The 13,845-nt window shown below is 34.0% G+C and overlaps 1 protein-coding gene across 1 annotated transcript; it reads right to left on the bottom strand.

The window, feature by feature from the left end:
* Positions 1-2,939: 2,939 nt before the first annotated feature.
* Positions 2,940-3,627, bottom strand: LOC131876650 (protein NRT1/ PTR FAMILY 4.6-like). Its single transcript, XM_059222093.1, has 2 exons — positions 3,288-3,627; positions 2,940-3,202 (listed from the first exon to the last, which is right to left on the bottom strand). Exons 1-2 carry the CDS (start codon positions 3,625-3,627, stop codon positions 2,940-2,942), a joined length of 603 nt encoding a protein of 200 aa, XP_059078076.1.
* Positions 3,628-13,845: the final 10,218 nt, after the last annotated feature.

The following is a 13,845-nucleotide window of genomic DNA, read 5'->3' as shown; positions in this document are numbered from 1 at the left end:
AGGACTGAATTTATATGGCTTAAAATACTCTCTCACTGTATTAATCAGTTTCTCCTACTTATACGCTTATGTACACTAGAGCAAGGATATGTTGATAAGTGATGCAATGTTGCTTATTGCTAATGTTGTTTAAACTATGATGGCCCTTGTATGTATGCAAAACATATTAAGGCATGCCAAAATGGAGTTTGGGAGCTGATTGCATGCAACAAATGTTAGGAATTCAAGATTTTTGCCAAAATAAAATGGCTTCACAAGATGAAGGTTTTGATATTCAATTCACGTAAGTATGAATGTGGTTTTCATGCCTTGGGATTTTGTTGAAAAATATCTGATACTTCAAAATTTACTTACTAATTTTAAGTCATAGTGTCACAAAAAATGGAAGATGTTAAGTTAGCATCATAAAAGTTGTTTTCAGGAAAACTATATGTAATTGATTTCAAGAGTGACTTGGAGTTTATTTGTGGCCTTCAAGAAAGTTTTGTGTGGGAAGGTGATGTTTGGTATTGGTTGGAGGTGGTGTATGCTTGGAATCAATTTGAGTTTACTACCTTTGTGTGCTTGGAACCAATGTTTAGTCCATTAAACCTCTGATAAACAAATCCTGAAAAAATTTGCTTTGTAACATGCTCCATTCTTAAAGACAGTTTGGAATTATTGATTATATTCCTTGACGATACACATTTTCATTTATTTGATATGCTAGAAAAAGTAGGTATTTGGAAGATTATTAACATAATGTGTAGTGAGTTCTTATTGAAAAATAGAACATGTGACAACACATTATTTTTCTAGACTTTCATATCTAATGATTCCAAAGTGAATCGATCTATTTTCAAGTATTAAAATTTTATTGTTATCTTTTCTTGACTTCAAAAATTATTAAGATTAAACATAATTGTTTCATTCGGCATAGTCAATTGGTTGAATCCTTATCATCAAACTTCTACATATCTATATTTGGTGCGAAGTATCTAGATACAAAATTATTTGGGTGGTGATCCATACTCATATTTTAGTCAAACCAAAAAGCATCATGCCCTTTACAAGCTACCTTTCCATTCTAAGTCTTGTGCCATAATTGGTTGATAACCTGGAGAACCTTGGTGAGACATTTTCTTTTGATATCTTAGCTTCAACCCTTGATAAGATTTCATCCTTCATCTTGTTGGTTTCTTTTCTTATATCATCAATGGTTATGGTATCCCTCTCTATTGGTAGAACATTAGGAGTCTTTCTATGAGTGATTGTATTTCTTCCTTTTCCTCTTGTTGAAGCCCCAACCATGATACTACGAAAATAGCTTTCACAATAAATTACTAAAAATGAATCAAAATAATATTTAAAAAATTTACTCTAACTTACTAGGGCTTAGAATTAAATTGTCAACAAAAAATCTCTAATATTTTTTTTGGTTTGCAGTTTTGGCAGTGAAATTGATGGAAACCTCAATTTCAAAATAAATCCTTCAATTTTATCCAAATGCCCTCAAGTCTACATTGCAGTAGCTTCAATATGTCCTTAAATTTTTTTCCAAAACTAAATACTAATTCATCAATTTAGGAGAGTATGCACTTCATAACTCAAACTCCTAACTTGAAAAAAAATTTGTTTCTTGTCTTCTAGATGTCAGAATTTCTTGCAATGAAATAAATTGTACAAATGAAAAATATAATTGAAAATATGTTTCAAATATTTGATAGTACTTGATAAATAATAAGCCATTTAGAGGTAGAAAACCTTGAAAAATCTCCAAATAAAACACAATTCACATTATGATAATCATCAATTAATCACTATTTCATATATATACCTTATGACTCGGATATCACCTTATATAAAACTATATTAATGATCATATAATTCACTTAAAAACTAGAATAGTAAAAAACCAACTATTTATAACCCAAAACACATTATTAAATTAAGAATTTAATAGATGTTCCATCATTTCTAGAATTATTATGAATCACACTCTCTTGGATCCTTAAAGATCACAACATTATATAAAAATATAGTTGAAGATCTTCAACTAAGTTCAATGTTACAAATATAGTCTCAATCAAAATAACATGCCATTGAGATAAGACGAACCCAATTCTATAGTAAAAAAATCCAAAGAAATTAAAGACGTAATCAAATTGTGTATACAAGTAAAACAAATTGAATTATTAAAATAATCTAGCTAAGATCCAAATCAAGCAACCAAAAAGGGACAAAGATATAGTTTTAACGTCTACAATCATTATCTACAAAATAGTTAAGATGAAAACTAAATGTATAGAACACAATTCCATTTCTAATCAAATCACAAGCCAATGGAAGTATTTTTAGTGTGCTGTTGCAGTTAAGATGAAAACTAGACGTAATTCTCTTTTGTATTGGTTATATATAGAATTAGTGTAAAATTAAAATATCATCTAAATTATTATCAAATACTTCTTATGATTTTGACATTGTTGTCCAGTCAGTCTAGGTGAGTGAGTCGATTGTTGAGTTGGGATATGAACATATTTCAATTATTCATTTCTTTCAATGGATTGACCAAACAGTTTTGGACTATTTTAATATTATTATATTTATATGTTCTTACACAATTTAAAGACTTATTGTCCTTTTCTAATTAAAAGAAGCCATGTGATTTTTTTTTATATAAATTTTTTCTTTAATGGACAAATGAAGCAAGTAATTTTTTTTCATCAATACTCAGATATTAGCATTAGGCCATATCATTTATCTAACCACATCCAAATGTTATTTCTCATGAGGAATTACATGGAGCATTTCAGAGGAATTATACGTTACAAGGATCATTTCAGAGGAATTACAAGGAGGAGATAATCTTAAACCTTGCAATCAACTGGTGGAAAATTGTCGAAGATGAGTTGTAGAGGTATCATCTGTAGCTCAAGACCTCTAACCTTTGGCTTGTATTTCTACCATCTGGACCAGTAGAGATAGTTGACAAAGTTGAGCATGCTCAAAATAGCAAGCAACCAATAAAACAGATTAAGATGGTTGCGGTTCAGATTGTTTCCACCTAGCCATCTATGGGTTTTAGTCATATGAGTTGCACAATTCACAATTTTGACCAAAACATTGTTGAGAAAGTAACCCAAAGCCATGGAAGTCCATGAAAATGCAGTGGCCAAGGACCTCATCCCAGAAGGGGCTTCACTGTAGAAGAATTCCATCAAACCTACAAAAGTGAAGAGGTTTACAATTTAAAAAATAAACTACTGAAATCCCAACCAGAAGGCACTCATTGGAACGGGGGGCATTACCATTGGTATAAAATCCAACATTACCATTGGGGTCTTTGGCTAATTTTTTTCTCTTCACCTCCACCAGACCTGCAATGCTCATTGAAATGGCATACAACACTAACCCAACTCCAACTCTTTGCAAGTGTGTAATGCATGTCTCATGCGCAGTGAATTTTCTTGCAAGGGGAACAAAATTTCCATTATAAAATGGAGTGATGATTGCTATGATTACTATGATTACCAGAGGAAGTATAGTGAGAGAGCCCGGTGGGATGTCAAAGTTCTTTCCCATTGAGGTCTCCATGGTAAGTCCCTGAGATACAGAAAATTTCTGAAGTTGTGATAAACGTGTGTTCATTACTATTGTGCTTGCAAATGCAGGGATCATTCTTAGTATAACTTTGGTTTCTTCCACTTGGGTTACACTGCACAAATGCCATGGACTTACCAAAAATTTCTTATCACTTTCCACTAAATTGTCTATTAATATGGCAACTTTGTCCACAAATCTGTTAAGAAAATGAAAAAACATTGTGAATAATTCTTAATAGCATTTATAGTCCAAAGGATCAAATATGATTCATGATGGTTGTTAAATCTTAGATCATATTGGCAAAATTACATTGTTGGATAAGTATTGTCTACTTTTCATTTATAATAGTTGGGATGGGATCAGTTTGTTTTTTTATTTTATTTTCTCATATTTGAAACTGTGTGAGGTTAAAAAATGATGATGACAAGCTATTACAAAATCATAAAGATCCAACAACAACAAACTGTAGTTCTACAATAAGACATTCACCATACACCAATGGAAAAACCTAACAACGTGCAAATTAACCTATTGAAACAATAATACCATTCACATGCCACATAGGGTTTGATCTCCATTGATCTTGTTTGATATATTTGGTCTCAGATTTTGTATTGTGCACAAGAGCTCAACAAAGAATGGATTGTGATTGTGGAGTCGCTTGATTGCATAAAGATTGTTGAATTAGATTAGGATTTCTTATTAGTGTTGATAAAGATGAAAGAATCATCTTATATAGAAGACACTTTAAAAATGGAGGGATATGATTAAGAGTGAAAAGAAATAAATAGTCAGCTATGATTAAAGGGGGTAGGTAGAAGAAAATTAAGAGATAAATGACATGTGTCATGAAGAGAAAAAGCTAATGAATTAATTAAATAAATAAATAATAATTTAATTAATAAAGGAAGTGGAAACAATTAAATAAATAAAATATTAATTTAATTTAGGGAAAAGGTAATTTAAATAAATAAAAATACTTATTTAAATAAGGAAAGGCTATAAGAGGATTAATGAATTAATTAATTAAATAAAAATATTTATTTAATTAAGCTAGGGCAATTTAGGTGCCTACATTTTGCCCCTCTTTGAGACAATGCAGTTTGTCGTGTTGGCTCAAAGAAGATAAGATAAAATGATACAAAGTTTCCCCAACATAGGAATGATATGCCTCCTTAAGAGATTGGATGAAATTTTTTGAAAAAAAAAAGACAATCTCTTAATAAGAGAGAAAGGTTAGAAAAGAAAAGGATAAAAGGTAAAACTATGTATATGTAGTGATGGCTCCTATAGGCTTGGCCTTAGTACATCTACGTCTAGGTGGGCTGAAATCAATAATTTTGTGATAGACATATGTTATCAATTGGATAAGCTTCTAAGAGGACTTGCTCAAATCGGTGCCCTGGGACAGACAAATTGAAAACAAGGCTAGAATCAACAACCATGTGATAGAAATGTATTGCCAATTAGATAAGTTGTTGAGAGGATTCACTCAATAGGTTCCCTTGCGAGGATAGGATAAAATTGAAAAGAAGGTCTAGGATAAGCCATCAAATTGATAAAATTCGGTGAGTGCTCTAGCAAAATAGGTTGCAAAGATGATAGCAGATAAGCTGTCGAATTGATAAAATCCGACGAGTTCTCTAGCAAAAATATGATCAAGTGCAATGTGATAAGCATATACACTGATAGGATGTAGCACCACATGATAAATATAATCACTAGGATAGAGCCTAATGAGTAGCACCATGTGATAGACATAGGTACCACTACGTCTGCAAGAGGGGATGATAAAATGATCCAACGGTTGGACCTTGGAGTTCTTAGATTCCATTGAGGACCTGTCGGCTCTGAGGAAGGGCCTTCAGCATAGCTCTCTTGGATCTAGTTTTTTGTATCAGTTTTTGTATTATGATATAGACACCTTCGGGTGATTTTGTAGTCATATGATATTTTGACATCATTGTATCATGACACTAATACTTTTTATTTATATGTATATGAGATAATATATCCTTTGCAGTGATTATATACATGTGTTCTTATGTGATGTTTTTATATGATTTATGACTATGTGGTTTGATGTGATGATTCTATATGATGATGTCGTCTATGTATTATGCTTGTGGTATGAATGCGTGTTTATGATGATCTATGAATTCTTATATGATACAATAAAATATATACATGATGTGATGCATTTTTATGTTGTTCTTATACTTATGTTATATATGAGGATGCAAATGAATGGATGCTATGCAAATTCTTACATGAGGTACTAATAAGTGGTGTGTGGAGGATGTGATGCTATTATGATTTCTATATGCATATGATAAAATTTACTAACATGTGATGATGCAGATGAACACTACATGAGATACAAATATTTTTGGCATGTCATTATTACCCAGTCATGTGATAGAAATCTACATGAACTCGGGAAGGGAAAATGGAGGACAAATGGAAAAGGAGGGTATGGAAGGTAGAAGATATGGAGGTGATAAGATCTTCTTGTGCTTTATCATCATTAGCTTTATTATTGCAAATAGGTTATGACCATCCAAGTATGTGTTTGACCTAGAAAGTCATTGTACTTGTTTGCATGGAGATCAAATAGTCACAAACAAAGAATGCCCCAGTTCACACTAGACTCACAGTGTTCTCATATCCTTGGACAAGCCATAGTATTAATAATAGAATCCACAACCATCAAAATAGGTGAACATACCTTATCCTCGCCTTTCTAGTCAAAGACATCTTGGATATAGAATCTCTAGTTAGAGACATCCTGGAAAAGCTAAAAGACATGTCACCAAAAGATAAAATCAAAATAAAACTAGGACTTGACACCAACATCCAATGAAATCCTCAAGTTCTGTGTATTTCTTTCCACATATGTTAACATACTTTATCTGGTCACAATGTTGTTTTCCTGATAAAGGACAAATAATGCTGAAAAACCATGTTGTTGTCAAAGTCTGCTGAAAGATTGAATTTGTTGAAAGCCCACTACTGAGTAAGTCCCATTCGAAACTGATCGAATCCATGAAACTGATACTTTTATTGCAGAGAAGAGCCAAACTTTATTACTAATCTATGATGCAAATGATCTTTTATTGCAAACTGTATGCAAAAAGGAGGAATGAAAAGTCAATTCTCCTCAAAACATGTGATTCTCAGGGTTCCACTTCCATCACTAGATTGAATATTTTACCTCTATTACAGATTAGACCCGATTTATTATGGAAGGAAAGGGTGAAAGGGGGTTTATTATGAATGGCGAACCAATCTTACGTAGATCAATAACAAGCCATGATGGAAATGGGTAAATTTATTACGTGATGGTAGGTTGTGAGTGTGTGCAAAGTGAAAGGGTGAGATTGAATCCTAAAGGAAGGAGGAGAAAAATCTCTACACATGGCAATGATAACCTAGTTTTCACCATGGTACTTTCCCAGGGCACCACCAAAGTGGTTTTCACTATTGGACGAATTTATTTCTCTTTACTTTTATCAATCTTTTTTTATTTTTTATTTTTTTGTTTTTGTTATTTATTTTTTATTTGGATACTTTGAAAAATTGTGTAAAACCTGCAAAGGTGCATGCTATTTATAGGATCTTCTAAGGTTTTTCTTTCTGGTGTCAAAAGTTGATATGTACCCGATCCATATATTATTGTAATGATATAAGGGTCAAGCCAATTTGGTTCAAACTTGCCCTTCTTTTGTCTATCTTGCTAATTCTTACGATTCTCTTTGAGCACTAAGTCACCCACTTGAAATGTACGAGGCTTTACCTTATGATTATAGTTGTGTCATTCCTTGATTGAATGATATGTTGCTCCATTGATTGTCTTCCTTGATGAAGGAACTAAAGTTGAATTACTAATGTGTGAACTATGCTCGCCCATATGTGTGTCACCTAAAGAAGTTTGGGAATCTATGACAACAAATTCCCTCAAGGAATCTCCATTGATGTAATATATCATCAAAAGGGGATGGATGTGTGGAACAAGTGTATGAGGGATAACGGCTTATGATTGTGAGAAGAAGTGAAAGTATCATGGCATTATGGAGACTTAGGATCAACAAGTGTACGCTTTGATTTGAATTATTAGAACTTTGCCCTCAATTATTTTGGTATTAGGGAAGATCAACTCTTGTTCTTTTTTCTTCATAGGAGTTTTTTCCTTGATTTTGGTTTTTATAGAGTCCAATAGCTTTTTATTTTGATTTGGACTAAAGGACTTCTCTTTATTTTTGACTTTTAGATTTTTCTTTTCAAAGCTTGATTTTTTATCTCCAATAAGTAAGGGCTTCTATAATTCTTGTTGATCCAAGTCTAGGAGAGGAGTGGAAATAGAATGAGCAGATGAAATGGTAAGACTATATGAGTTCTCAAGAGGACTGACAATATATTTAACAAATCCTTTGTTGGAATCACTCTTAGGACTATTGATATCAAGAGTTGTTTGGACCACTAGAGGAGATTTGCATTCAAACTTAGTAACCACAACACTAGGTGGTTCACACCCAATTCCTTGATATTGCAAATTGTTTCTAGCTTGTTCCTATCGACTAAATGTCTTAGGAGATAGTGGGAGTTGATCAACATGAAATATATACTCACCACGTCCCATGTCTTTAACCTTGAATTTTGCTCTGATATTTGCTTTCTTTGATGCGTGGGGGCTTCACTTAGTGAGCCTAGGTTATAGCATGTGCATTCATGGCATACCAAATAATCCCCCTATTTTCAAAAAATATTTACCTAAACTTGTTTTTTATCACGTCCTCCCAATACACAACTTGAATTAAAAGCACCCCTATTTTTGCTAAATATTGTATTTTTCATAGATTGAATTAAAATCCCCCCTATTTTCATCGATAGGCAATATATTTTACCCTCATTTTTAGGATTTTAAACAGACCAATATGAATGCACGTGACATAATATTGCTTGGACACTAAATCCCTCGTGCTTTGACGAGGAAGCTTTCAAAGATTCTGGATCAATATATGTCGATGAAGGAATAGCTTGTCAATTAACTACAACTATCATTTCTGATCTTGGTCATAGGTTGTTGTAATATATAAATGGATTCAAATCACCTTTGACTATTACTTTGACTCCATTGTGTAAAAAAGTTATATATTGGTGATATGTTGATGGTACTGCTCTCATTTCATGTATCCAAGGATGTCCCAAAAGTATGTTGTAGGTGAGATCTAAATCAAGAACATGACAAACCACATCCTTGGTCACTGGCCCAACTCTCAAAGGTTGGTTGAGTGTTCCTTTTTATGAGCATTCTTCATCATCATATGATTTGATGGTGATATTAGTTTTTACATCCACAATTTGTGTAGAGTATCCCAATTGTAAGATTGTTTTCAATGTACAAATGTTTAGACCTGCTCCTCCATCTATCAAGACTCATTTGATATGGTTTTTATGAAGAAAGGCTTCACTATGAAGGGTTGCATTGTGTATTTGGCATACAGATGTGTCATCGACTTCTATAAATGTAAGGCAATGTGGAGAGGAAAGGTATCCCACCATGGCTTGAAATTGGTCCACGTTCAGATTAGTGGGTACGAAGGTTTCTCTCAATTCCTTATCAAGGATAGCCTTATGTGAAGGAGATATGTGCAAAAGCTCAAGGATGAAAATGAGGGTGGTTGTCTTCCCTTACTGATCTACAAGGTCATACTCATTTTTGGTAGATTATGAGGTTGTGGTCTTGGATGGAACACCTTGCAAGGTAACTTTACCTCGATGGGTTGTGACATTACATTCAGGGGTTGGTGAAGATGATGGTCCAATGCCTTTCAAAATAATTTTACTCATTTGGGTAGAACCTTTTCTAGTTTTATCCTTTATAATAATAGTAGAGACATGGTTGTCCATTGAAATGTGGTGAACAGTGAAGAAGTTGAGGAAATACAACTTTAGAGATCCCAAGAACACCTACATGCAAATACCTGTCACAAGAGAAGAATGGAGGTACATAAAGCAAAAGAGCATAAATGCTCTGAAGAAGAAGATTATCATTTAGAAAGGGAACCAATCTGTGACAAAGTACAATACAATCCTTATAAAAGGATAATAGCAACCCTAAAGGTGTGCAACCCTAAATAAACCCTAAAGGGATAATGTGTATTTAATAATTAGAATAATTATTAAATACCTACAATATTTATTAAATGCCTAAGTTTAGCTTAAGCATAGATTTTAATAGACTAATAATTAAATAAATAATTATTAGCTAATACAAGATAACTCTAACAAACGGTAGAATCTTAATCATAGGACATCTTAGCATAATTAGCTTGATTATTTGCTTTGACTTTTCCTTATCATGTTTAGGGAATGGTTTTCTAAACATTGCATGTTCCTCATTGGAGTTATGACCATCAACTTCAATGCCACCCTTGTCAATAAGATCTTATATAATGTTCTTCGATCTGTGACAATTGATAGTTGTATGCCCTTTGCTCTTGTGGTACTCACAATACTCATCATCATTCCACCATACAGGTTTCAATTTTGGTTCATAAGGTGGGTTGTCTAGTATTGTTATAATCTTGTTTGCAACCAATTTCTTAAATGTTATCTCAATTGGCTCTCCCAATGGAGTGTATTTTCTAAGAGGCTTTCACGGTCTTTGAGCATTTACTTGATTATTCGAATGGGATGAGCTTGTACCTAGGAAAGTCATATTTGGTTTCACCATATTTGCATCTACTACCCCATCATTTATTGTGTTCTTGTTCTTGTTCCAAAAGCGGGATTTATCTTTCTCATTTGATTCCTCTTTGTTATCCTTGAATAGCTTAATGGTGTCTTGTTCAATAAGGACTTTCTCGACTGCCAATCCCTTTTCAATGACTTCCTTAAAAGTGGACAAACAAGCTTTTCTCAATTCATATCCAATGTCCTTGTTGATATTTTGAGTAAACATTTCCACCATTTGTTTTTGTGGGATATCATATGAGCATCAACTAGCAAGACCTCTCCATCACTATAAGAATGAAGGAAAGGAGACTCCATTTTTCTATTTGGTATTCCACAAAGTAGTCAGTGACACAATTGTTTCAATATTGTATGAGAAGTCTTATATGAAAGCTTATGCTAGATCACCCTGTGACTTGATTCCAGGTGGAAGTTGGGAGAACCATTCCATAGCTTTTCCACCTAAAATTTGTGGGAAAAACCTCATCAAGTATGTTTCCTCTCTTGCTACCTCAATGCAAGCTATGAAAAATTCTCTTATGTGTGCATTAGGATCTCCCTTGCCTCTATCCTTTTCAAATTTTGGTGTCATGAAATGTGCAGGAATGGATGCATTGGAATACTTATGTCAAATGTATAAGGACATATGTCTTTCACTGTGTATTCTTGCTTTGCTGCATTCACATATGCCATTTGTTTTTGCAAATCCTTGATTTGTTGTTTCAAGTAATTCTTAGGTGGTTTCTTTGTTGGCATTATGTGAACTGGTATGAGGACATAATGACATTGTATGTTGTCATTGATGTCAATATGCTGAAGAAGAGAGAACCGGTATATGTGAGAACTGGTATGTTACCAAGAACTAGTACAACATTGTGAACCGGTATATGTGCCAAAGTGAAGCGGTGTGTTTGTTCAAGGTGAACCGGCATGTTGATATGGGAACCGGTAAATGGAAGCTCTGTATGACTACCAATTGGTAGTCTCAACTTCAGGGTTTCCGGTTGAATTGCTTCAAGCTTGTGTGACTCAACCGGTGACTTTGTGTGATGAGTTAGCATTGTAACAAAGAATAGATCATGTTGCCACATCAGCCTTGTCCGCGTGAAGGATCTTGCAGGAAGGAGATTGTTCCTATCTACCTCAAGAATGTGCGAAGTCTATAAACGGTGAAAATGCGTGATGGGTTATCAGCTGCCATGAAAGCGATGGAAAACGAATGATGGAGAACGTCTTTAGATTGGTTCAAGACTGTTGCATTTAATGTAATGTGCTCAACAGTCAGGATTGAACCATTTGAATTTCTTACCCTAATAGGTTTAGGGTTTAGGGTTTATGCTACCGACCTATCTATTTCCTATAAGGTCGATGTTATGTTTCTTTCTGAGGTTGTTGGAAAAAGTTGTGTGTGTGTATCCAAGTGAAGAGATACGTGATTCTTTCCAGACCAGAGGAGAGAAATGATACATGCAGAGTGTAAGTGCAGAAGGTGAAGAGGAGCTAAAGTAGGTCTGCATTGGCATTGAGTGTTGTTACTAGATCATTGTAATACCTGTTGATCTCTAACCACTTCAATAGTTGGGAAATCCCTTAATAGGGTAGCTTTAACCGACTTACTGTAAATCCTTTGATAGGGTGATTCAAAACCATTGAGTTCTTGAAATCCTCTAATAAGGTAACCTTTAACAGGGTTTAACCCTTAATAGGGTATTCTAGCCATCCCTTAACCGGGTGATCCCTAACAGGATCAGTTCCTAACAGAACCTATTGTATCAATGTTTAACCGGACAAGGCTCCTAACAGAGTGGAATTCTAAAGAGTTCAAAAATAGCTTATGGGTATTCATCCCCACCATGGTTTTTCCCAGTTGGGTTTCTATGTAAAAAATCTGTGTGTCATGTGTGGTGTTATTCATGTGATGGTTTAAGTGATTTGTGTCTGAAGGTAAATAATGTTGATCTAGCTATTTGTATATTTTTTATGATAGATTACATATTCATGCACTAGGGTGAAATGGAAATGAAGTATTAGATTGTATGAAAAGATAAGTGTCAACTAGTTTATGCTTGTCTGAGTTATTTTGGGTTTTGCTGGTTGTACTCTGTTTAAGACCGATGTTACTATTTGTTTGCCAAAGCACAATGTCTACTGACAAACCAGTTTTAGGAATGGGTTTTTGTCTGTACTGATTCAGCCCCCCTCTCAGTACCGGTTTGGTACTATCCATTCATCATTGAGTTATCATTCTTATCTCTTTGATTTAGTCCCATGCTTAAGCCATTGGGTGGAGGAGGAGGGATATAATGCTTGTATAGATGATATTGGTCATAGATGTGCTCATATGGAGGGGGGTCATAGTTATAGCTAGCATATGGACCAATTGGTATGGTATTATAATAAGGAACACTAGGTCGAGGTCGATTAAACATGTCATGACTATGAAGATAGGATGTATCATAAGAATGATCTTGGATATTACCCCCAAATCTGACACGGGGTGTCCTCATGTCATGATTTTAAATGTTCCATTGAGGGTAATTGTATGCATTGGTATGATCATGGGTTTTATCATGTGTATGAGTATTTCTCCTTCATGAAAGAGGGTGACTGTAGGGTTGTTCATGAGAGTTTCAAGAAAAATTCTTGTGAGTATGAGTGTTGGTAACTTCTGGTTTTTCAAATAAGGACAAGGGTGACTCAGGCATGAAAGGTTCTCTTCTATTACCACCATTATGTCCCCTAGGATTTGCATTTGTTTGATTCACTTGACTAGGATCCTCCTCTAGAATTTGTGAAACATCAAAATCATGAGGTAGTCTTGTTCCACTTTGTGCCATGACTTGAAACAAGTATTGTCTATCTCTTCTCATCATCTCTTCAACCATTCTATTGAACCTTGGATCTATGATATTCTCTTCAATGTATGTGGAAGTAATAGATACATTGTCATTGTCATTATTATTTTCATTCTCATTCTCATTGTCATTGTCTGGTATATTATTGCAATTCTCAAATAGGTTGTAAAATTCATCTACATCAAACTCATAGGTACTCATGTTGAGAGATCTTTAGAGCTTCTCTTTTATACCTTTGTAAATTGGTTTTAACCATGAACTAAAGCTTGGCTAAAATGAAGGATGGAAGAAAATTTGAAGACTTTGGAAGACCAAAAGAAATATGAGATGGAATGAATCTAGGGTTGTCTTGCAATATACAAAAGTGTAAGTCCAAGATAAGTGTCATCTAAACCAAGGTGTGGCTTCCAAAGAGATGATAGATCTCTTGATGAGGTAAGTTGACCTTCACTAAAGAGGATCAAGTGGGAACCTATGGTGATAGATCTAATGTGGGAACCACCTAGTGATATGTTTTAGTATGTTTACAAGATATGATTAGCACCACAAAGCAAACTTATGGCTCTAGTTTGAAAAGTGTGGATGAGGACTACAAATTATAATTGGAAATGACTGAAAATGTGTGACAAAGCCATGATAAAGATTGGTTGACTAAAAATGAATCCCTAAAGGA

This window comes from Cryptomeria japonica, chromosome 6, assembly GCF_030272615.1.
Source record: "Cryptomeria japonica chromosome 6, Sugi_1.0, whole genome shotgun sequence".
Classification (NCBI taxonomy): domain Eukaryota; kingdom Viridiplantae; phylum Streptophyta; class Pinopsida; order Cupressales; family Cupressaceae; genus Cryptomeria; species Cryptomeria japonica.
This window is presented reverse-complemented; position numbering and strand designations above follow the sequence as displayed.